The sequence below is a fragment of the Lissotriton vulgaris genome, chromosome 6 (genome assembly GCF_964263255.1).
Source record: "Lissotriton vulgaris chromosome 6, aLisVul1.2, whole genome shotgun sequence".
NCBI lineage: Eukaryota > Metazoa > Chordata > Amphibia > Caudata > Salamandridae > Lissotriton > Lissotriton vulgaris.
The window spans coordinates 145,911,253-145,936,688 of record NC_141694.1 but is presented as its reverse complement, the minus strand read 5'-3'; the positions used below and the strand labels follow the sequence as shown (position 1 = coordinate 145,936,688).

Sequence of the window (25,436 nt, the reverse complement as noted above, 5' to 3'; positions counted from 1 at the left end):
CGGTGTCGGATACATCCAGAAATGTAGGAACTGGGCTTGTGCACACAGTGCATAGAGCTGCATATCTGGAGCTCCCAAGCCACCCTGTCGCAGATGCAAAGTCAGGAGGGCCCATGAGACACGGGCCTGGCCCCCCACCCATACAAGAGACAGCAAGTGGGAGAGCGAAGACATGTAAAAAATTGCTGTGTGAGCAGGATCGGTATGTTTATGAAGAGATATAAAAATTTCGGTAGTATAACCATTTTTGACAGTGCCATCTTTCCGGCGAAGGAGAGAGGAAGCTTGGACCATATTGCCACCTTACCCTCAAGCCACGCAACTGCCCGCCCAAAGTTCATGGTCCAGATATCTTGCAAGTAACGACAAAGCCAGACGCCCAAATATTTGACTTCTTCCGCTTCCCAGCGCAATGGGTATTCAGACACGAACGCAAGGGTCCCATCCGTTAACGGAAATATAACTGATTTCTTCCAGTTGATAGATATGCCTGACAGCCCCCCAAATTTTATATATTCTCGCAGCACTGGGTCTAGGTTCTCAGAAGGATTAAGTATCTATAGGGTGACATCGTCCGCATACAGAGAGTCCAGCAGATTGCGAGTGCTTAAGCCTATCCCCCTGGCCGTGTGGTGTTGGCGTATTCGAGCCACAAGAGGCTCCATGGCGATGGCGAATAACAGGTGCGATAGCGGGCACCCTTGTCTGGTAACCCGGGTGACCGGAAATGTAACCGATATCAAGCCGTTGACCATAACTCTGGCCAGTGGCTCAGTATACAGCAGCTTAATCCGCCTTATGAATAGTGGGCTGAACCATGCGTACCAGAATACGAAATAGATATGGCCATTCGAGTGAATCAAATGCCTTCGTGGCATCCAAAAATATTGTGGCAGCTTGGACGGTGGGATGGAGGCAGTGCAGGACTGAAAAAATCGTCTAGAGATTGTGCGCTGTGGAGCGTCCGGGTATAAACCCTGACTGGTCCGGCAGGGCCACCATCGTAAGGAGAGGCGGAAGGCGGTTAGTCAGCAATTTTGCATACATTTTTGCGTCCACATTTATTAACGACAGCGGGCGGTAAGAATCAAGCTCTGCTTCATCCTTATCCGGTTTTAGCAACGTCATAATAAGTGCTTCCCACATTGAGGGCGGAAGGATCTCTGTCGCTAGCGCTTCATCATAAACTGCATGTAACCACGGGGCGAGTTCTTTAGCATAGGCCTTATAGAACGCAGTTGTGAGACCATCAGGTCCCCGGGGCTTTATTCAGCGGAAGATTCTTTATCACCAGCTAAATATCTTCTATTGTTATAGACAGGTCCATGTATTTCCTATGATTATCATTGAACCACACCAATGCAATAGAGTCGAGAAACTCCAGCAGGCCATCCGAACATTCAGTCTGTGTAGCAGTGTATAAATCAGAATAGTAAGCACGGAATTCATCCAGAACTTCCGCCTGCCCTACCACAGTGTTTCCAGCTCGGGCCTGAATCGTGTGTATGTAGAGTGTGGATGTAGATTTCCGAATCATGTTGGCCAATGTTTTACCTGGCCTGTCCCCGTCTCCAAAGCATCGGGCCTCAGCATATTTACCTAAAAACTTAAGTTCCCTTTGGGCTTCATCTGCGTAGTCTAAAGGTTTTGACTTTAGGTCTTTTGCCACTTGCGGACTGGCATTAGCACAAAAGCGCTGCTCAAGTTCTCTGATCTGCACCTCTATCCCAGCTAAAGTATCCCTGATGGTCTTCAGTACCCCTGCCTGTCTCGCTATACATTTCCCTCTTATTACCACCTTGAAGGCATCCCATAAAGTTGCAGCAGTGGACACCGAACCCACATTTAAATCAAAGTACTCCACAATGTCCGATCTGATCTCTTTCCTGAACACATCATCTAGCAGAGCGTGCTGCAGGAGTTTCCAGCTAAAGGCCCTGGTCGGTAAATCAGGGAGGGCAAGTGTCAACAAACAGGGGGTGTGATCCGATATGGAGCGGGCAAGGTGGCGTACCTCAACCGTCCAGGTGGCTACATCGGAAGATACAAGCCAGTAGTCTAAACGGGACCAGGCGGCATGGTCACTTGAAAAGCATGTTCCCTCCTGCAGATTTAAGTGTCTGAGTCTCCATATGTCAATCAAACTCCCTTCCTCCTTGAGGTCATGAAGAGCCTGACTAGCAGTGGGATGTAGTGGTCTCGATACACCTCGCCTATCTAGCGCATCATTAAGCACCGCATTAAAGTCACCACCCCAAATTATGGTATTGCAGTTAGTAGAAGCTATTTTCGCCCAGACCTCCCTAAAAAACTCAGTGGAGTCTACATTCGGTCCATATATAGCCACCAATACAACAGTGGCCTTCCAGCTTCCGGAAGAACTTAAAAACATACCTATTTTCAAGATAATTGGGCTCACTCCTTACTACTGCTCGGAGTTTTTCAGTTGTAGCGCGGGGACACGCTTCTTAGCGTAACCAAGCGCTTTATAAGCTCCCCTTATTATTATTGGAGTATAATGTATCGCCCTTCAGGATCTGTCCCAGCCCCACATTCTTTTCAGTCAAACCCCCTACGAATAAGAATGGCCACCCCGCGCATAATTAGAATAAATCGCAGAGTGTACATCTGCCCATCTACTGTGTTTTAAGTGCGGTGAAGGTTTGGCGTTCAGATGGGTTTCTTGTAAAAAGCATATGTCTACATGTTGTCTCACTAAATATAAATGCACTAATCGTGCCTTTCGTCCATCATTCATTCCCCGCACGTTCCAGGTGAGGATTCTACACAGATTACCATTTGTCCCTATCGGAGCGCCTGAAGAAATGTATGTGTGTCCATCACCCTATTACATGTGGCCTGCCAGTATAGCTTCGGAAGATGCAAAAGACCTAGTGACCTGTAAACTCTAACCAACCCAAACTTCCCAACCCACCCCCACCCGCTCCAACCCCCCAATCAGGTTGTGTCAAAGCCCCCCCAAAGCCACTACAAGAGTGGACAAAACCAAACATGGGGAACCACCCCTCGGAGGCGCGGAAGCACACGCATACAACCCCGTTCACACAGGGTGGCTGAGAATATGGTAAACACCCCAACAAGGCCACAACACAGCAGTGAAAGGATCAAGACAGTGTACAATAATGAACATGGCAAGCAGATAACTAATTGCCTCTTCTGCTCCCTAGACAGTAAGTTATCGAGACACCCAAACAATAACATTTAGACGGCAACCTGTGTCCATGGGGAACACAACCAGGGCGCAGTTAGTGGCAAAGACAGTACTATACTAGTGGTTCAATCATTATCGCTTAGGTGTCCATTGCCCCTGTCCTTCTCTGCTCCAGCTGCTTTTGTTTTCAGGCCGCATACATGCTTGGCAAACTTGAGAGCAGATTTTGCATCTGTGAAAAAGTGTGTGGTGCCATCATGGGAGACCTTGAGCTTAGCAGGGTATAAGAGCGAGTAGGGAATCTCGGCCTGCAACACTAGTCGCTTCGCAGGGAGGAACTCTCGCCGCCCACTGGAGGTTTCGGACCCAACGCTCTGTGAGCCCTCTCCACCGCAAACATGGGAGAGAGGTGACGGTCGAAGAGCTCATGCAGGAGATCCGCTACATAGACTTTCATCTTAAAGATAGCCGTTGTCTCCGGAATCCCCGTGACTCGGACGTTCTTCCTCGAGCGCGCCTCCAAATCGTCATTCTTCGCCCGTATAAGAGCCAATAGCTTGTCCATTTGGCAGAGTTGTTCTTTTGTTACTTGTTGGAACTCGTGATATTCAGTGTGGCGATTTTCAAAGCAATCTAACCGTGTTTCATGAGTGGAGACCTGAGATTTTATCGTTTCAAGCTGGGATGTCAAGGTGTCCAATTTTGCATCTATGTTTCTAAGACTGGTGCGCATTTCCAACAACAGTGTCTTGAGGTCTTCCCCTTGGTTTCGCCGGATACATCCACCTCCGCAGCTCCCAGGGCATCTGGGTCTGGGCCCGTCTGTTTTGTAGGGCGCCTGCTTTTGAAGGTGATTTTAGGTTGGCGAACATCAGTCTTGCCCATGGAGGCCTAATGACGGATCGCCCCGGGCGTGGTGCAGAGAGTATCTCAGTATGGTAGGAGCGGGGCCCAACTCAGACACTCGGTAGCGGATGAAGGCTCGGAATCCGCCACAGCACAGGCCAGCGCAAGAAGATCCACAAGTGTGCACCAGGCCGGTTTCCCAATCTAGAACGTCCAGCTTATCGTGGGATAGCGCAAGAGACAACAGCCCGTCCCGCTGCAACAGCGACCGTGCCTCCTGCGCCGAATGATCCCAGGTCAGCAATATTATGGCTTCACTTGTGGTGCAGGCAGCGATGGCACAGATAATACCCCAAGTCACCCGCAGTGGGCTTGCCAGATCATGTATCCACACAGCTAGCAGGGGTGTTTGTAGAACATGGCACAGGCCCAGCCATGGGCACAGGTGGAGACGCAGCGGCGCAAAGCGGGCCCCCTCTGCAGCACCCCACCAGACAGTATGGCGGCGCCCCCCTTACACAGCTCCAATGTATGTGCAAGTATAGCTCCTCCACAACGCCGGGAGCTCCGGATCTAGCCCAGCGCTTCACCTTCTCACCAACGGCGCGGTATGCCAAGCAGGGCACAGGGATGGGCAAGCACATTCCCACCCGGGCTCCACCACACCCCGTGCAGGTAGCGCAGGAAGGAATCTCCAGGTTCCGCGGGAGGCTTCCCCGCAGAGTCACCAGGCTACAGCAGGTTCCGACCGGGCGGGTCGCAGATCCGATCCGCCGCCCCCGGGTATAGGGATCTCTCCGCATGGGCGAACTCCCAGCCGTTGCTCCGCAGCACACAAAATGGCGTCCCATGAATCCACGGGAGTCCACCTCCTGGGCGCACCGGAGGTGTCGGGTCGGGGGTACCGGCGGCCAAAACAGCTTAGGGAGACACCAATCCAGTTACCTGGCCCCGCATCCGAGCCCCCTCTCCCACAGCGCCCGTCGCAAGAACTCAGTCTCGACAACCCCGTGCTCAATTTTGAGGAGCACCCAGGGAAGCTAGGCCCAGTCCCGGTCACAGCAGCAGTCTCTCCCGGCCGCACCAGCCGCCAGCTCCCGGGCCTCTTCGCGGTGGTCTGCTGACTACAGCATGCCACCATACCTGTGAGTGCCGGCCACTCACAATGGGTCGCAAATTGCGTCCTGCCTCATCAATATTAATGAGGATGGTCCCTTGCAACCCATTTGGGAATCACAAACAGTGCTTGAGACGCCGATGTACATCAGGTTTTGCAACTGTGGAGATTTGAAGCCCCTCCGACACTGAAGAATGGGAAGCAGGGCATGGATAGATGCTCCACACTGGAACACATGGTGTATGAGGCCGGAGTATGTCCAAGAAAATTTTATAGGATTTGGAAAGATGGATAGAGTGTTGTGAAGATGAATGTCCAGGGAGTGGAATGAGATTCACCTAGTTTCAGTTCCCATTCCAGTGAGTGGAATGAGATTCATCTAATTCCTGTAAACAAATTAGCTCATACTACTGACCTAAGTCACAAATCTTTTATGTTACAAATATGAATCATTGTCTTGGCAGAGAAAACAAATAGACTTTTGGGGAAAAAAATAGATGCAGGTTAAGCAGAGCTACACAAAGCAATTTTTGAAACTCTCACAGTCTCGAAAATGTATCTGCATCCTTGAAAGGTACTATTCTCTTTTCAAGATATAGGAACATATTGGAACATTTTTCCTCATCAGTGAAGAAGCACATACTAAGCTCTGAGGTGATCAGACTTATCCTAAGGATCGATCAGCAGGATAATGACTCTCAGTGAGAGGTACTCAACCTAAAGTTACTTGTCAGGTCTCAGGCCCCACATCTGAGTGACAATGTTTGGTTTATTATTATTTGTCACTTATTTGATTTCATTCTATCTTTAAGAATGGGACTATTAATTAAAATCAGTATGCCCACTACTCACAAACCAGTGTTTCTTAAAGCTCTCAAAGGTTGCCTTTATTGAATGTAAAGAACAAGTTATTTACCCTTGATAACACTTCTTTAGATGCACCATACTTTACAAAGTCTCTTCATCTAGCATTCTCTCAGCGTAGCGTGAGAGATCTGATTTTTTTACATTTGTACTATTGTAAAGTCATGTCTCTGGTCAGAGACTTGCTCTCTCCCCCTGCAGCTCTGCTGCTGTGCAGGTAGGTGTTTGAGGCCCTCCTCCAAACGCAGGCTTCTGTCTGAGCCTCTTCCCTAGTGGGCCAGTGGGATAGCCTTGCTTTTCTGCTAGTCCGCTGCGGTCTGTCTTGTATTTGTGCCTGTTTTTCTGTTATTTGGCCGTTTTTGTTATAGTGTCCTTCCTCTTCTTGTGTCTCTCCTCTTATTGTGCCTGCTTTCTGTCTTATCTGTTTTGTGGTGCTGATTCCCTGCCCGGTCCCTTACCGCTGCTGTGCCCCCGCGGCCCCTCCCTTTTGCTCCTTCCCGCTCCCGCCTCCCAGCTGCTCTTTCCTCCCCCCTTCCCTATTAATGGCAGCTGCCACGTGGCCCCGCCACTGGCCCGCCAAAGGCAAGCCCGTCTGCAAACCTCCACAACCCGACCACGACCAGCGCCAGGGACCCTGGCTCTCCGATCATCTACCGATACGACTCAGCAATCAATCTTTGAGGGAACAACAACTGCCAGCTGTCCACGCCGCAGACTACCCATGGCCAGTTTCCCGTCGCCACAGCCATAAACCTTCACCACCCTGCGCACCGCCACAGCCGCTGCCCCCACGCCAGACACCAACACCACTGAAACCCTAAAGTGCATCCCCCTCAACATGCGCTCCCTGCACAGACATGCCGTAGAGATCTGGGACCTCCTCTACACCCTCTCACCAGATGTCGCCTTCTTCACGGAAACCTGGACCACCGCCTCCTCCGCCCCCGACATCGCCACCACCATTGCCGACGGCTACAAGATCCAGAGGAAGGCAAGCCCCAAACGCCCAGGAGGATGACTCGCCATCGCCCACAAGAGCTGCCTTCAACTCTCGGCCTCCTCCACAATCTACTCTTTCGCCACCACCCAACACCTTCACTTCCAGATCCATACCAGCTCTAGAGCCACTCTTTATGACACCCTCGCCTACAGACTCCCCTGGATCTCGCACTTCATTCGTCACTACCAGTTCTGACCTAATCGCACCCCACGCCATCGCCTCCCTGGACTACATAATCATCGGAGAACTGAACTTCCACCATCACAACCTCAGCAACCCCAACTCCACCACCCTCCTGGACAACCTCGCCAACATCGGACTGAAACAGCTAGTCACCCCCCTTACCCACAATGCACGACACACCCTCGACTTAATCTCCACAGGTGGGAAAAACATCCGCTTCACCCACACCTCGCAGTCCCTCTGGACGGACCACCACTGCGTACAACTCTCCTTCAACACCGCCACCACTCTCAAACCCACTCCTCGCCCACCACAAAGGAACTGGAGCAAGGTCACAGAGGAACACCAACTCCACCTTCAGCCGCGACCCCCCGCCTCGACTGACGCCAACTCTGCAGCCAAGGAACTACACCGCTGGACCACCGAGGGGTGCGCAGACAAGCTCGCACCCCCACGCACCACGACAGACAACGCACCCTGAAGGCGATCTGGTTCACCAACTACCTCCAAGAAGCCAGAAGCTCATGCAGTCATCTTGAAAAACGATAGAGAAACAGCAAAAACACGCAAGACCTGACCACCTACAAGAACGCCATGACAGAATACCACCAACACGTAAGATCCACAAAGACAAGCTTCATCCGGAACAAAATCGTCACCAACTCCAGCAACCACTGCAACAAGCTCGGCTCCTACTTCCACCTGAAAATCAAGGCCCTCAACGACAACTTCAGCGAGCAGACTCCAGGAACCATCCTTCCTTCCTACGACAACAGCAGGCCCACCATCAGCGCCTGGACCCCGGTCTCCACTGAAGATATCCCCACGACCATTAAGAGAACTCACACAGGAGCCCCCACGGACCCCTACCCTCCGCACATCTTACACAAAGCCGCCGCCACAGCACCCCAGCTACGACGCACCATCAACGTCTCCTTTGAAACTGGCACCTTTCCCGACGACTGGAAACGTGCAGAAGTCAAGCCCTTCCTCAAGAAACCCTCTCCAGACCAGACTGACCTGAAGAACTACCGACCCATCTCTCTCCTTCCCTTCACAGCCAAAGTCACCGAAAAGACAACGAATGCCCAGTTGACAAACTTCATTGAAGAGAACTCAATCTTCGACCCCTCCCAATCCAGATTCTGCAGCAACCATAGCAACAAGACCGCCCTCCTCGCCGCCATGGACGACATCCGCATGCTCTTCGACCAAGGCCACACCGCAGCCCTCATCCTACTCGACCTACTCGACCTTTCCGCAACCTTCGACAACGTCTCCCACAGCACCCTCGCAGCCAGACTCCACAGCGCCGCAATACAGGGAACCGCCCTAGACTGGTTCTGCTCCTACCTCACCGGCAGAACCCAAAGGATCAGACTCCCGCCTTTCTTCTCCGAACCCACAGATATCAACTGCGGAGTACCACAAGCATCATCGCTCAGTCCCACGTTCTTCAACATCTACATGCCCCCCCGCCGCCATCGTCAGACATCTTGAACTCAGCATTGTATCCTAGGCCGACAAAACCCAGCTCATCCTCTCCCACACGAAGGACCCTGAGACCACCAGACTTAGCTTCCGAGAAGGAATTAAAGACGTGTAGCTTGGATGAGCAGCAGCTGTCTGAAACTCAACTCGGAGAAGACAGGAGTCCTCGGACCCTCCCACTCTGCGTGGGAACACTCCGGGTGGGCCTCAGCACCCCTCTACCCTCACAGACCACGCCCGGAACCTCAGCATCATACTAGTCTCCTCCCTCACCATGAGCCGACAGATTAAGGCTGTTGCCTCCACCTGCTTCAACACCCTCCGCAAGACCTTCAAGTGGATCCCCCCGAAGACCGAAAAACAGTCACCTATGCACTCATAAGCAGCAGACTGGACTACGGAAATGTCCTCTACGCTGGAATCAACAAATCCCTGGTACGCAAACTCCAGACCATCCAGAACACCGCACCCGGACTCGTCCTCGGCATCCCACGGCATGAGCACATCACCCAACACCTGCAAGACCTCCACTGGCTCCCCGTCGAGAAGAGATTAACCCTCAATTCGGATGGATTCATTTGGGCATACACCACGGATCTTCGCTTACGGGCATGAATTAGCCCTGGGAATTGCCTCTTGCGTTCAGCGCAATACACTGGAGCACTAACAATGTTCATTATTCTGTTGATCCTTCGCCTCGCTTTACTTAAGTTACAGCCCTGATGAAGTTTTCCACAAGAGAATGAAACTCATTGGCTGAGCTGAATGTTCTATTAACATATAGGAAATACAAATTTGAAATAAAGACGTTTCATACAACAGAGTGTCTTGGACTTCATTGCCTGGCAAACACCCACTTACAGCTGCATTTTTAAAATCCTGGGACACAGAGGCATCATTTAACGGCTGGTGCCGGGTTATCAGTGCGCAGGACTTTAGAATTAAGGAAATGTGCTTGAGGTGCAGAACAAAACGTCCGCCATTGAAGCTTGGTTCTTTGTATTGTAACCTTCAAGCTACTCACCCACGCCTACAAATCCCTCCACAACATCGGACCCAAATATCTCAACGAAAGAACCTCCTTTCACATATGCAAAAGGAACTTCCGCTCCGCCGACCTCGACCTTGCAGAAACCACAGAAGCAGAGCGGGTGGAAGAGCTTCTCCTATGTCGCGGCCAAGGCCTGGAATGAGCTCAAATTCAAAATCAGACGCTCCCCTACTCTGCACACCTTGAGGAAGAGCCTCGAGACCTGGCTCTTCGGCTGAACCGGAGCTGCACCCGTCCCCATCTGCCGCCCCCCCCCCACCCCTCCTAGCGCCTTGAGACCGTCAGGGGTGATTGCGCCCTTTAAACCTCCTGATTGATTGATTGATGTAAAATCTACAATCCAATCCTCGTCAGGAAATGTAGAACTAGGTTGACATTCCACAAAGATGCAATAAAAGGTGCTGGAGGGAATTCATTTTACAAACATTATAGAAATTGGACCACGGTAAGCAAGTGAAAGAGAAAAAAGGCTGAAAAGCACAGAGGCAACAGCCTCAGATCCTGGTGTTTGTGACACTCCGAATACAATAAAATGGTACAACTGGCACAGTAATCACCATATGGAGTCACTATGTCACTCGTGGCAATGCCACTTGGCGGCTGTCTTTGTCAACGTGGCATCAAGTGGGTGGATAGAAAATATTAAGCTGTGCACATCTTTGGCAACAATGACAGAAGTAACGTGCTTTAAAATACTCACCATTCCGTTTTTCTTATGATAATAACTAAGGACAGGGAAGCGCCCACCGTGACGAAATGCGGCCACCTTTTTGAGCGCCTCATCGTCTATTGATTTTGGCACAATCACAACAGGAGGATAGGAAGGGCAGACCGAGAAATCTTTGTTGACGTAGCTGAGCCTCCATTCATCAGTCTGAAAAACAGAAACACTGATGAAAGAAGGTACAAATGTACAGCATCACAGCAAGCTTGAAAAATCAGAAATGACATTTTACGCATTCCAGGTGTTTCGAAGTGGTACTGAAATTGCAAGTTTCAGTTCTTAAAAAATATAAAGTATTATCATATTGTAAATCAGTTGAGCAAATCTCAGTTGGATGCAAAGCGTTCAATGACAAGCACATTATGCACATGGGCAATAATACAGAACTTAAGACGGTTCTAACAAGTTCACCTCATTGAATGGTCAACTATATCACAGCTCCCAAGAATGACCAGGAACACTTTTCTCCCTTGTATCAGGAAGGTGCACTGAAATATGAGCAACGAGAAAGAATCCACAGATACCAAGGGCCTGCTATCTGTGCCGCTTTCTTGATGTAGTGATACAACTGGCAATGAGGCTGTTGGGTTAAAGTTACCAGCTGCAAAGAAAGCATGAATTAAAACCAAAACACAACGATTTGAACTGAAGATACGTATATAAATAACGGACTGTTTTCCAAAAATACTTCAGCAATGTTTTCAACATTCACCTGTGGAGCGGAGAGTTATTATAATAGTTCCTGTTCCAACCCACCAAACCCTTAATATACCTAAGAGAATTTGACATTTGAAAAGTTATCCTCAAAAATTGTAGTTAAACCCACAGATTTGGTTACGTAGTTGGACAGTTGATTGTAAAAACTGCATTCTAATCAAGGCTTCGGCAATTGATCAAACGAACCATCTGAGTCGCCATGCCTCAAACTATAGACATATAGCGCAAACATGCAAAAAGAAATGTCCAGTGCATTGCTGTTCAAATGACGTGCTGCTGCATAAAGTTGGATTATGTAATCTGTTTCTTACCAGTAATCCACGATTCCATGCTGTTCTACAAGTACCTCGTGCTCGAGATCTTTCAGCTAGAATAAAAATGTGCTCTGCAGTTTACTCGCCTTGGGATACAGAAATAAAATGTAAAAAGTAAAAAGCAGATGGGAGATCCAGGCTTAATGGTGATGAGATCCGGAGTTCTAGAGTATATCTTTTGCCTGCTGTGTGATGAGTCTTACCAGGGTGTGACTATTCGGATTACCTAGCTCAGACTGTCCCTGGTTTTCCAGGAGGCCTTCTCCTGGAGATAGACCGTTCCCGGCTTGAAACTGAAAGAGAGCACAAGCTATGCCACAATGTGACAATGAAATCTAGATACCGGTTTCTCGGGACTGAGTATGATGTTTAAGTCATTCTGCTTTACTTATGTTCTGTGGGATTCTTTCTGTTGTGTGGCAAGAGGAACTACAAAGCACCACTCTTCAGAGGCCAGGGACTAGAAAGGACAAACACCAGATAGGTCAACAACCTCACTGTTTTCATGGACATTAGTCTAGATAGTGACAGTTGCACCCACTGCAGCTGCACCATGTGGGGACCAGTAGATCAAAATCATCGACACGTGTGTAGTGCTGAATAAACCTCAAATGCGTTTAAAACGTTGATTTGGAAAGCTGGATTTCACAAACCTCAAGCCAGTTCCCAAGATGTGCACCACATCACAAACCAGACGAAGCATGGGTCACCAAGCACATTTATTTTCAGTGAAATTTATGTACGACACAATGAACAGTTTGAAAACTAATCTAGGCAAGTTCTGTGCTTCTTATTTTGAAACCAGGCGGTCTTGGTATTTATCTTTGCTTCCCACTCCACTATAATGTGTGATCCTTAGAAACCACTTTATCTCTTTGTTCTTCATTTCATACATCTTTCAGAATTGGGAAAGCAAAACCTGTTTGCACGAAGGTACATTTGGATTACCTTTCCATAAACAGCCTAGAAAATGCTATAGGTATTGTATTAATGAAAAGAACTGTGGCATATCCATCTCAACACCCGGTGGAAATTAATTCCACAAAATACCACTCAAAGAAGGGTGGAGAAGCTAAATTTAAAGTCCTGGATAAAAAGGTCTGGATTTCATTCTGTGTTCTATACCTATTAATTTAAAGGATATTATTTTCTTGATAGAAGAAAAAGAAAAAAATAGAGAAATTATTGTAATCCTAGTTCTGCATAAAGAGATTATTTAATGAATTATTGAACACTAAATAGCTCAAAAAGTTGGATCCATGGAACAAATTTCACTTTTATGAGAAAAATCTTGTGTTTAAAATCTGTTCCCTTTGAATTTTGAACATTTTCAATTTTTTAGGGATCGCTTACAGACGCGTTTGTTTGATGAAACATCTACTGTGTACAATACAAATACTTACTGTGGGCTTTAGGTAAACCCATTGCTTGTCATTTGTTCATATTCAATGGCTTTCCTTCCTATTTTTGTGTTTGTTCTTCTCATGAGACATCACGTCATTAACATCCTTGACTGGATGATGTATCCTTCCACTGCTTACATTTATGGGTCTGCTTTTAGTATGAGCCTACCTGACAGTACGAGATGTCAGGTTGCCAAAACCTACTGTAGGCTTATCAAGTATTTACAGGGGTTTACACTCCACCCATTGTTTACCATTGGTTGACTTTATTGTCAATCTTATTTGGTTGCTTCTTATTCAATGGTTTTTGTTGTACTGTTGAAAAAGGGTGTCAAATTTAATTGGACTGTTGAGCATGAGTCTTGCTTCAATATGATCAAAGGGGAACTTAAGTCTGCTAATGTTCTTACCCCTTTTGATACTGGTCGGTCCTCTATTTTGATGGTTGATGCCAGTGGTGTAGGTCTTTGTGCAGTCCTCTTGCAAAAGCATGGAGGGGAGGAGAAGACCATCGCTTTTGCGTCCAGGCCCTTATCTGTCTCAGAATCAAATTACTCAGTCATAGAGCGTGAGGCTCTTGCTGCTGCTCGGGGCACGAGTTACTTTAGGACCTACTTGTGGGGGTACAAGTTTGTTCTTCGTACGGACCATAAACCTCTTTTAAATGTTTTAGCTCCGGGTGGTGCTGGAAAAGGGTCTCCCAGGTTGGCGAGATTGGCCTCTCATCTACAAGACTACCAATGTGAGATTGAGTTTGTTCATGGCTGGAAAAACATTCAAGCAGATTGCTTGTCGCGTCTGCCTGTACGATCCAGTGGGTGTGGCGGTCCTTCTAAGGATGTCTTAGATGACTTAGCGGTTGCTGTAGCAGATGATGTTTTGTTTTTGGGAGGTGGTTCTTTTTCTCATGATGAGTGGTCAAAAGGTATGGAGGAGGATCAGACTTTAAAGGCAGTTATAAATCTTGTCTTGAAAGGAGCAAGAAGGGAAAGCACTGTTGAGCCTCAGGTTAGACCCTTTTTGAAGGTCTTGGATGAGCTTTCCTTGGAAGGGAAGGATGTGTTGATGCGGGGTGATCGCTTTGTCCCTCCTGGTTCATTGAGGAGTAGGATTTTTGACTTAGCTCATGAGGGCCATTTGGGTCAAAGACTCACCCAAAGTCGGGTTAAAGAAAACTTTTGGTGGCCTACCGTTGATAGTGATGCAGTGGATTGTGTGCTGAGGTGTAGTTTTTGCAAAGAAGGAGAGAAGCGTTTGAAAATTGTGGGATCTCAGTCACCACAGAAAATTGGATTTGAAAATGTACCTTGGCACAGTGTATGTTTGAATTTTATAGGCCCCATGAGTGAATTACCTTTGAATCAACGTTATGCTATTGTTGTTATTGATTGTTACTCGAAGTGGCTTTGTGTACAGTTTGTGAGGGAGATAAACACTGATACCACCATTAACTTTCTGAAGGGTGTCTTTTTGAATGAGGGATACCCGTCTGTCCTTATCTCGGATAATGGCACTCAATTGACGTCATCGAAAATGGCTTCGTTTGTACGTGATTGTGGCATCAAACATCAGAAGACAAGTCTTTACAATCCACAAGGAAATGGTCTCTGCGAGAGAGTGAATCGTCTTGTGAAGGGAGTGATTCAAATGTTTGTAGAAGGTGGTTGTTTTTCACATGAGCGTGTGCAAGATCTTGTCTGGGATTACCGGTCAACGCCTCATAAGAATGGAGAAAAATCTCCCTTTGAATTAATGCGTGGGCGTGCACCAGTAACAAGATTGACTCCTGCTTGGTTAAGGTGCTTAGATGATGAAGAGCTCTTATCCCAAAGTAATGTTTCCTTACCTATCTCTGTGGGTGATCTTGTTAAAGTAAAGCCGGGTAGGTGTACTAAGGGACTTAGCAAGTTTAGAGGTCCCTAAAGAGTTAAGATAGCCTTTCCACATTTTGTTGTTCTGGCCAATGGGGAAAGTTGGAACTATAGGAGGGTAGCTCTTTACCAAAAGAAGAAAGATTTTTCTTATGATGGTTTAGTGGCTGGTGATTCTGGGGGGTGCAATGGGTACTTGTTGACTTCTGGCGGTGGTTCTTGTTCCACCTCTCAGCCTACAGTACCGGGGGAGGTGGGTAGTGGGGATGCTTCCACTTCTTTGTGTGTGCATGGTAGTTCTTTGGTTGATTCTGTCCCCACCACTTCTGTTCCCACCACTTCTTCTTCTTCCCCATTTGAAGCCAGGTTGAGGAGTCCTCGCTCTCGTCGTCCACCCACCTATCTGGATGACTATGTACATTGATCTTTTTGTTTTTCTTTTAGGTTTTGTTTTCTTTTCTTGTTAAAGGGGGGAAGATATGTTGTACAGTGCTTAGCTCTCTTCTTGGGCTGGCACTCTAGATTGCTGTGGGGTTCCTAGTTCTGGAGTTCTCCTGCGCCTTGTTGGCAGTTGGAGCTCTGGTCAGATGAGGGATGGTCCTACCTGCTCTGTGCTGCAATAAAGCTGTTTCCTGAAAGTACCTGTTCGTGGGATCTCATTTCTATTTACAACAGTTTTCTTTTTCCATCTTGTATTTACATCTCCCTTGGAGAGTCTGCATGTTTCATTATATGGGGGAGGGTAGCCATCTTATCAAATGGCTGTATGTTGGTATTCGTGCGCAAACATGCGTCCCACTCATGGATCTAATTCGAAAATGGACGGAAACAACTGATGGTGTACTAACTGATAAAGCATGGGCAAGTATCCTGGAGCACCCCAAGCGGTGTCCCGCAACGCCAAATTTAAATTCATACAAAGAATGGTGTTATACATATTTTTATTTAACCCCACGGAGATTACATCATGTGCTCCCACACGCCCAACACTGTTGTCCACGTTGAAGGTCTGAGGAGGCGAGCTTCGTTCACATGCTATGGGCTTGTCCTCACCTTTGTGACTACTGGGCTGGGGTTCGAAATGCATGTGGGGAGATAACACATTTACAGATTGAGGACAACATAACTGAGTGTCTACTAGGTCTCCGTAGGCACACAAGCACCCTAAAAGTTCAATTGCGCTTTCTAGACCTTGCCCTTATACTAGCTAAACGCACTATCACCATGAGATGGAAGTTCACAAGATGTCCCACTATATCGCGAGGAGGCACAGGGGTTACGAAAACACCCCATTTCCATGGAATGGGATAATCATGCTGGAAGGGTTAAAAAATGCTAGATCTTTTCCCACAGCAAACCAATTCTACCCCGCAGTGAAACCAGTGTTATGCGGTTCAAGGTTCACTAACTGTTAAACGATTATAAAGCATAAACACCCACGCATCAGCAGTAAGTCACCAAGTGATGTCTACACAAGTAGATAAACGCGAGAGGCACATGGAACCGACGGGCCAGAAGGTGGGAGGGCGGGTGGGGTTATTTTACCCGCTTACATGCGTCGGACGGCGCCTAGCCGTCTGCCATCACGGTGGGCTTGTGCGGAGGACGGCCAGGGGCTGTCCTAACCGCCAACGCGTTGGATTTTCCAGCACCGCAGTGGAATTCCAGCCGCAGCGAAGCAGGTATAAATGGGAGTTTGATTTAATAATCAACATAATTCCAATGATATGTGCACCTTGTATCTATCCATGTTATCATAACAATAATGATGTTATTAATTCCTTCCTGCTTATGTACGCATACACTTGTAAATGCGAATAGATAACATATGTAAACAGTGTGGAAATAGAAAATACCACAATGTACTGGATATGATAACTCTGATCTCTACGTGGTGATCAATAAAGTTTGTTTAAAAAAAAAATAACTCCCTTAGAGCATAACCTCTTCACCATCCTCTTGACTGGCTTATTTGTAACTTCCCACTGCTTAGTTTAGGGAACTACTTTTTTCTCTTTGGTTAAGAACTCCATCAGAATGCATGTGTTACCTTTCTCTCTCGCTCTTGTGTTTTGTTCCCTCATGCCCTGCCAAATACTCACCCCTCTCATGCTCTGTGTTTGCTCAATCCACTGTGGCTGCTCACTCGGTTTCTCACCTGTGCCTTGTGTTGTTGTCTATCTCATGTACTTCTCCCCGTGTTGCTGCCTACCTCTTACTCTTGCTCTTCCCACTCTACATTGTCCCGTTATTTTGGAGGACCCAGCAGCAAACTGTCCGATCTCAATGGCACTGCAATCTTGGGTTGATCAAAAAATAAAATGGTGTTCGCATAATTCTGTAGATTCATGCATGTGCGGAGACAAATGTGCATGCCTACAGAATGACAGGACCGGCAACAACAGCAGAGTTGCTGCACTTAAATGTTAAAAAAAAAATTGCGGATAATAAACAGCATCAGCAAAAAAAAGTTTTGCTTTTTACTGATGCTGTTCAGCATCGCCAAAAGGTACTGGCAGAACCAGTAGGTCTCAAAGTTAAGAAGACCCATTGGCTATGCCAATGCTCGTTTCTTTACCTTTTGGCACTTCAAGGTAATTCATGTTTTCCTACTATCTCTGCCTTTCCCCCTTAGAATGTTTCCCCCTTGAAACGTATGTCCCTGTGCTCTCTGTGTTCCTCTACTACCTCCCAAGCTTATACATGGTTTTTCCCTAACAACCACCCTGTTGCTCAAAAACCCTTCCCTGGTCACAGCTACTTTATGTCAGCAGCATTTACTTGCTCATCCCACCCCTCTGTTTCTCCCACACACTTCCCTGCTGTTTTGTTTTCATTTGTTTTTACTTTTTAAGAGGTCTCAGCAGCTGCAATGTGCGACCAGGCTGCGCCTTCTGTAAATGTGCTTTTGAGTACATTTTATTTTACCACTCTAAGAGGGGTATTCGCCACCTAGGAACAGTACATTAAAAAAAAAAAAATTCAAAACGGCGCCACAATCCACTGGGGCTGCCGACCATCATGACACGCAAGTAAATATCATCGCGCTGGGGATTATTTATTTTTTTTTTTTGCAGGTACTGTTCAGCATTGGCATTTGCCATCTGCTTACAGTGGGCGTGGAGCCCACCCAGAACATACCATTGCTTGGCCTTATTGTCACTCTAATTTGCTTGCCTCCTATTTGCTAGCTTCTGTGAGCTTTACTTCCTCTTCTTGTGTTTGTCCATCCCATAGTGCACTGAATAACTGTCCTTCCAATGCTCATTTTTCAGGTACTACGAAAAAGAGTACAAAGAGATGGGCGCGAGCTGGTGGGGTTTGCTGTTGCTTTCTGCTTTGCTGCTTCCAGCAAGAGGTACAGAGCATGTCATAATACAAACTTTTAAACACCCGATAGGTGCGTGGGCACCTCAAGCTGCTTCACAGCTTTAGAAATAGTCTCCTTTGTTTACAACTCTGCTCCCTTGCGTTCGAACATCTCCTGAAAAGCTGCTGAAGTCTTCCAAGAGAACTACAGCCGCGATGTGCAAACTCTTCACATTTCATATGCAAACTCTTCACGTGATATACAAAACTCTTCACGTGATATACAAAACTCTTCACGTGATATACAAAACTACTCTTCACGTGATATGCAAACTCTTCACGTGATATGCGAACTCTTCACGTGATATGCAAACTCTTCACGTGATATGCAAACTCTTCACGTGATATGCAAACTCTTCACGTGATATGCAAACTCTTCACGTGATATGCAAACTCTCTTCACGTGATATGCAAACTCACTCCACGCGATATGCAAACTCACTCCACGCAAACTTCACGTGATATGCAAACTTCACACAAACTTCACGTGATATGCAAACTTCACGTGATATGCAAACTTCACGTGATATGCAAACTTCACGTGATATGCAAACTTCACGTGATATGCAAACTTCACGTCATATGCAAACTTCACGTCATATGCAAACTTCACGTCATATGCAAACTCTTCACGTCATATGCAAACTCTTCACGTCATATGCAAACTCTTCACACGTCATATGCAAACTCTTCACACGTCATATGCAAACTCTTCACACGTCATATGCAAACTTCACACGTCATATGCAAACTCTTCACACGTCATATGCAAACTCTTCACACGTCATATGCAAACTCTTCACATTTCATATGCTCCTCCTTTGCCCATAACCTTTGTTATGTCTCATGAAACAAATTTTAATAAATTCCTCAGAAAAAATTAAGCCTTCAAACGTGTTTTAATTCACCCTCAGCTGTGCAAAGAGGTGTGAGTGGCTCTGCAAAATCCACACTGGCACCACTAACACACAGGAACGAAGCACATACAAAGATGTAGAATGAAAAGTACTAGTTTCATGTTTCTAGACTGTTTTTGCAGAAACAAGAAAATAGTAAAACGAAGCAAATATATAAGGAACTTGCATAAAGCAAAATATCTCTAGTGTCAACTTGGGAGTGAAAAGTGCTTCCTGTTGTTCACAAAGGATGTCAGACCTATTAATTTTGAAGTAAACACAGCAAAGGCTAAAAACAAGAAGCCCTATCAGGATGCAACACAAAGAACAAAGCTGGCCACTTCCTGCACAAATTGTTTCTCACTGGAAGCTCCGGAAGGCCTTCTGAAGAGTGATTAGAAGACATCTCATCCCAGGACCAGATAAGACACAGCAGAAAAAAAAATATGAATGCTGTTTTAAGATTCAAAGCCCAGCACCATGTAACTTAGATTTTTCTGGTTTTGTCACCAATCTAATACAGTTCGATCTCCATTTTACATTCTACAGATTTACCGTTTATTTGCTCAGTTCTCGCAGTACATCAACAACAAGGCATCTGAATAAAAGCCAAATGTATTTCGGTCATGTTGGACTGATGGTGACAGGTAGCATGGGGTAAGGAAGCGCTTAAACTGTGCCCACAACTGCAGGTGGTGGGCATTGGCACTCATTTTTTGGGACCAGGACCTAGGTTTAAACATTGGACTTTGAACTAAAGCAAGAGAGAGAGAGAGAGAAAGTGAGAAAAGCAAGGTAGAAAGAGAGGGAGATAAAAAGGAAACGAATGACAAAGGGAGAAAGCAAATATGAAGAAGGATGTGCAAGACTGAGATAAAGAGACAGGAAGACCAGGACATATTCTTTGGGATCAAAGACAACAACATGTTCAGGCTTATTTTGCACACTGGACATGCAGACACAAATCCTATAGTATACAAAAAAAGCAATATATTAAATGCCTTAATTATTCTCAGCCACTGGAAATTACTCAGGGCCACATCCTAATTCATCATAACTTTGCACACCGTGCCTCCTCAGTTTGGACCCAGCTACATGCAAATCTTGACGCTGCCCTAGTTATGGGCTCATCAGCCGCATACAGCTTGGTTCCAGTGACACAGTGTGTACAGGAGCCACGTCTGGGTATACCTGCATCACTTGCGGTGACACACTAGCATACCAAAAAGCGATGGATGGAGTGTGGAGAAGTGTGGCTCACTGGTTAGAGGAGGCGGACCCTGATGCAGAGGTCAGACCGGGACCAGGGTTCAATTCCCGACGCGGCAGGGTCTTGAGCTCAAAAATGTCCACGGACTCGTTAATTCTCGCCTCGGTGCCTACTCGAATCATGGGTTCACACTCTGCAACTCTGGGCAATAGCTTGCTTAATCTCCACTACGGCCCCACCGCGATGGGATTCCTGGTCTTCACTTTGGGGATGCCCAGTAGGGGTTATCTCGCAGGGAAAGCCAGGACGGGTTCCCAAAGCAAGCGCTAAGAGACCTGTCGGTGATTTGGCGCTATATAAATCGAAATATAACATAACAATGCTTGAATGAATCTCAGGCACTGGTAATTATTCAGAACCGCATTCCAATCCATCATTATTTGGCATATTATGCCACCTCAGTTTGTAACCAGCCACATGCAAAACAGTCTTGACCTGCTCCAGTGGGAACAGTCCAGCCAAACTGCCAGCAATCCCAGCAGCCTCAGAGTGCTCTGCACTGAGATCCAGGAAAGAGACCAAAGGCAGAATATCCTGGACTCTCTGTTCTGGGGGAAAGGCTCAATACTGTCTCATATCCAGAACAGCTCGATGAAGAGGAGCATCTGCAAAGGATTTGGGTGTGAGCACGGTGATAGTTAAGATTATGTTAGGACGTTCATCGGCATCTGGAGTGGGTTTACAACTGCCTGGGGCAAGACTGCCATCAGCAGCCAACCAGCTAGGTAGAGGAAGACTGGTATCCCGATCCCGAAGGTGTGTTGCAGCCACCACCATTACTTTTGTCAACACTGAGTGGCACTGGTCAGGTCAAAAGAGAGCACTATAAACTAGATATACTCCTGGCCCACTGCAAATTGCCCCTGTGGGCCTGCAGGATGGGGATATGGAAATGAGTGTCCTGCAGGTCCAATGCCACCAACCAGTTTTCGGGCTCTATGCCAGAGAGGACCTGGGCAAGGGTGAACATCTTGAATTTGACCTTCAACAGGAAGGCATTGAGAGTGCAAAGATCTAAAATAAAACAGAGTCCTCCATTGTTCTTTGGCACAAGGAATTAACAGGAGTAACAACTTGTTCCTACTTCTGGGACCAGAACCCTCACTGTGGCCCCTTTGGCCCCTTTGGCCCCAACGGCCCACACTTTCTGCTGTAAAAGGGCAGATGTCCTCCGTCAGCTGCCCTGATGGTGATGGAAGGTGAGGTGGGATGGAGAGCAATGGTAGGGTGCAGCCCTGATGTACAATCTGGAGGTTCCAATTGTCTAAGGTGATGACCTGCCACCCTTGGAGGAAAAAGCAGATCCTGCCTCCAACAGGGTGGTAAGGACACAATAAAGCGGTTTTGCAATTGCCGATGCAGGAAGGGTGGGGGACTGAACTTTTTGTTGTCCCTGTTGTCCTGGGCCATATCTGTGGCCTCAGTTACAGAAGGGCTGCAAGGTATGCTGAACTGGCGGAGGGCTGGTGTTGGCAAAACTGAAAACCCTGATCACAGTTACAGAGAGGGTGAAATTGTTGGTGGAACTGTCTAGTGGGGGCAGAAAGATCCAAGGAACATGCTGTGGCGATACGTAAAACAGTCAAGAGGGGCAAATTTGCTTTTTCATCAAAGAGGCGAGAGCCGTCAAATGCAATGTCTATAAGGGGCACTTGGACATTTCAATAGAGGGCCCGTGGACCTCACCCAGGAATGGTGCCCAAGTGCCACACTGGTGCCCACTGCTCGACCTAAGCAAATGTATGATGAATTTCACGGCACTGTGACCATTCCGAATAGCTTGAGTCAGGGTCACCTGAAGGTCAATCGGAACATTCAGTAAAACATGCACCACTGTGCTCCAAAGGGCGTGGGAATGGCAGCCTAGAAGACAGCTGGAGTTCACTGACCTTAGAGCAAGGTTCATAGAGTAGAACATTTGTTTTACAAAGCCTCTATCCATTTCGATTCAGAATCAGGCAGAGTAGTAGGGAAGGCGCTGGAATCGACTTTAGTGGGGGATGCCTGTACCACCCAACTCTTTGGCATTGGATGCTGTGTAAGGAAGGCTGGGTCGCAGGGTGCAGGACAATGGCGATTTCCCCCAAGTCCCCGTAAAGGTACCCATAACAGCCTCATTAAATGACAGTATGGGCTTTATTGTGGCCTGATCTGGCTAACATAACCAGTTTTAAACATTTGCTTTCACCTCCATAATGGGCAGCTGTAAGTCTAAGAATTATGCCACTCTTCGCATCACAACTGCAAAGGAGGCACTTTCCTCCACAGCAGGAGCAGGGAAGATACAAGGCCAGTATTTCAGGATGTATCTATACCAATGGCATCTTTGAGTTCTTCATGCAGGTTTTCCTCATAATATTTTGGGGTATAATCCTCCTCTTCATCATATTTATCATTGTCTGAGTCAGTGGCGGAAAGATTGTTAAGAGTTTGGGCCCTACTATTGGTAAGGGCAAAGTGTCAGTATCAGAAGAATTGCCTGTTTGATGCCTGCTGCTTGGAGCTGGAAACAGCTTAGTTGAGGTCGTGGTGGATTCTGCTCATAGTTGGCTATCATAATGGGCTGCAAATCCTCCTCCAGCATCGGTGCTGAAAGTGAACGAGTGCAGAAGGTGGCGCTGAAAACGAAGTCAGCAACAGAACCGCTGCTGAACCAGATGTAGGTTCAAGGAGGAAAGACGGTGCCTAGGGCAGACCAGCCAGCGGACACCGGATCATTGCAGAACTAAGGTTGCACCAGAGGGAACCAGTAAAGTGCCCTTCGTAAGGCGATGTTATTGACAGCCTCAGGAACTCAAGGTGTGCTGGGACTAGACTCTGAAAGGCTCCAACAGAGATCAGGAGCGAGACCAGGCAGCCCATTGACACCCTTGTGCCCTCTCTGGAGTCCTAGGGTAGTGGAAAGGGTCTGATTCCTGCTTTGACCTCTTGTGCTTTTTCTTGGACTTACACAGACTTCAACCACAAGGATGATCTGTTGTGAGAATGGGTTCTTCCTTTCGATTTGGACTAGTCTCAGCGTGGAGTCTTCTTATGCTTGGCAACATAAAGTTTGGCCTTCCGGTTCTGTATGGCTTTCAGATTCATCTGGAATACAATCATTGCAGGCCCTGAAGTCATGGCCCGACCCCAAGCACCAAAGACAGACAGACATTTGTTTGTGACAGTCACTGCACAGTTTGAACCTTGTTGGCTTAGGGGATGACATTTGGCCATGCACACTGGTACATTTTGACAAACAAAAATTGATCTTTAGGCTAAGGATAAGCTCGGATTCTGCGTCTGGACATGCAGCAAGAAAGGAACTTCTGTTGGCGGTTATATGCCGCTCAGTTTGTCACTTACAGAGCAGAACTAAGTCCGTGCGGGTTGGACCGACGCGCAGGAGTACTGCTTTTAAGCTTCTGGATACAGTTTGACGCCGTGGGAATATTCACAGGGGGAGGAATCTGCAAGTAGAAGTATCCATCAGAAGCCATCATACCTCAATTGTCATCCTCATCCTTGTCAGCATCATTAACAGGTAGCCAAAAAAAAATCTGCAAACACGTTAGAAATTCCTGGAACATATTCAATGTCAAAGCTCTAATCTAGCAAGTGATATTGCCATTTGGCAATACTCGGTGTGGCTTTACCACTACCTTTATTGGAAAATAATTCCACCACTGGCATTTCATTGGTTCTCACTATAGAACAGGGATGTGGAACTCCTATAGCCCGACATATTGTTTTGAGTCCAGGGCAACAAGTTTTCATGTGTATTTTGTCCTTGGGACACGTAGGCCCAACCCCCTGCAGCACAAACTCTTTGGCTACCAGTCTGCAGTAACACATTATGGATCAGGGAAGGGCAGAGTCTGCAGTTAAGGTAATATTTTTGTCCATATGTTAATACTGTTCAAACTTGTCTTTATGGTTCATTAATTGAAAGCCTTTATTATTCACTGCTCTACTGACAGTGGTTCCAGTATAAAAATGTGTACACATGTTTTCAAAGTTTAGCAATATGAAGCTATGAATAATGCTCCCAGAATGCTCTACGATTTGATGCAAATGTTTGCAGAAGATTCAAAGCAAGATTGAGAATTCTTTGCTTTCAAAATAAAATGTTCATAAAAAAATGAAAGCTGGAACAAAAATATTTCGCTCAACTACTGTAACATTTCAGGTACTATTTCTTTGCAGCATCATTTAGTAACGTGTTGATGCAAGCTAGTTTTCCCCAAAAATATTCATAATGGAAAATCAGTTTAACCAGTTTCAATATGATTATGGGAAATACAAATAAACAAGCATTGGCAAAGCCAGTAGGTCTGAAATTGGTGGTCAGCTTTTTAGTTTTGTCCATGTGTGACTTGTTTCGTCATGGTTTTTGTAACACCTTATTGGTGTGGGAGCTGCCAGGCCCTCACCATTACAACAAACATTGGCAAAAGCAAAAATAGATTTGGTCTCAACAAGCACACACTGCCACAGTAGTTACTGGCACTGAACAAAACTACTTTGTGTGCCGATATGCTCCTTATGAAAGAGCAGAACGCTGTCGCTCACATTGAAGCCAGCCGATACAGATTAAGAGACAGAATTTTAATAAACACAAAAGCTCACGGTCAACGCCAGACCAAATTAGGGGCCCCATTATTGAAGAATGTCTCAAAAGTGCACCCATGGTATATGTCCTTGCATTAAGTGCAGCTATACGGCTTTCGTGAATTCACAAGAATTTACAGAGGTAGGACAAAAAAGGAAAATACTACTTACCAGTATGCATCTGTACTCGGCATGTAGAGCTGCAGAGTTACACACTATGCATAGATGGCCACCTAGTGTTGGGCCTGGATGTTTGCAGTTTGTTTTGTTGTAGAAAAGTCTTTGGGAGTCACGGGATACGTGACTCCTCCTTAGGATGATACTGCGCATGGGCATCTGCTCCATCCCCAGATTGTTTTTCGCCATTAGGGAAGTGATGGAGCTGTACAAGAGGTAGTGATGTCCATGTGATTTGTATCTAATTAAGATAATACTGGAACAGATAACGGTAGCCGGGGAGGCAGGTGGGCGTGTGTAACTCTGCAGCTCTACATGCCAAGAACAGATGCATACTGGTAAGTAGCATTTTCCGTTTGAGGCATATGAGCTGTAGATTAC

At 46.8% G+C, this 25,436-nt stretch overlaps 1 protein-coding gene across 1 annotated transcript in view; it reads right to left on the bottom strand.

Moving 5' to 3' along the window:
* Positions 1 to 25,436, bottom strand: part of MTMR9 (myotubularin related protein 9) — a 366,570-nt gene that overhangs the window by 212,242 nt on the left and 128,892 nt on the right. Inside the window, exon 4 of the mRNA XM_086926182.1 lies at positions 10,425 to 10,598. Coding sequence (XP_086782308.1) covers positions 10,425 to 10,598 — 174 coding nt within the window. The remainder of the gene's footprint in view (positions 1 to 10,424; positions 10,599 to 25,436) is intronic.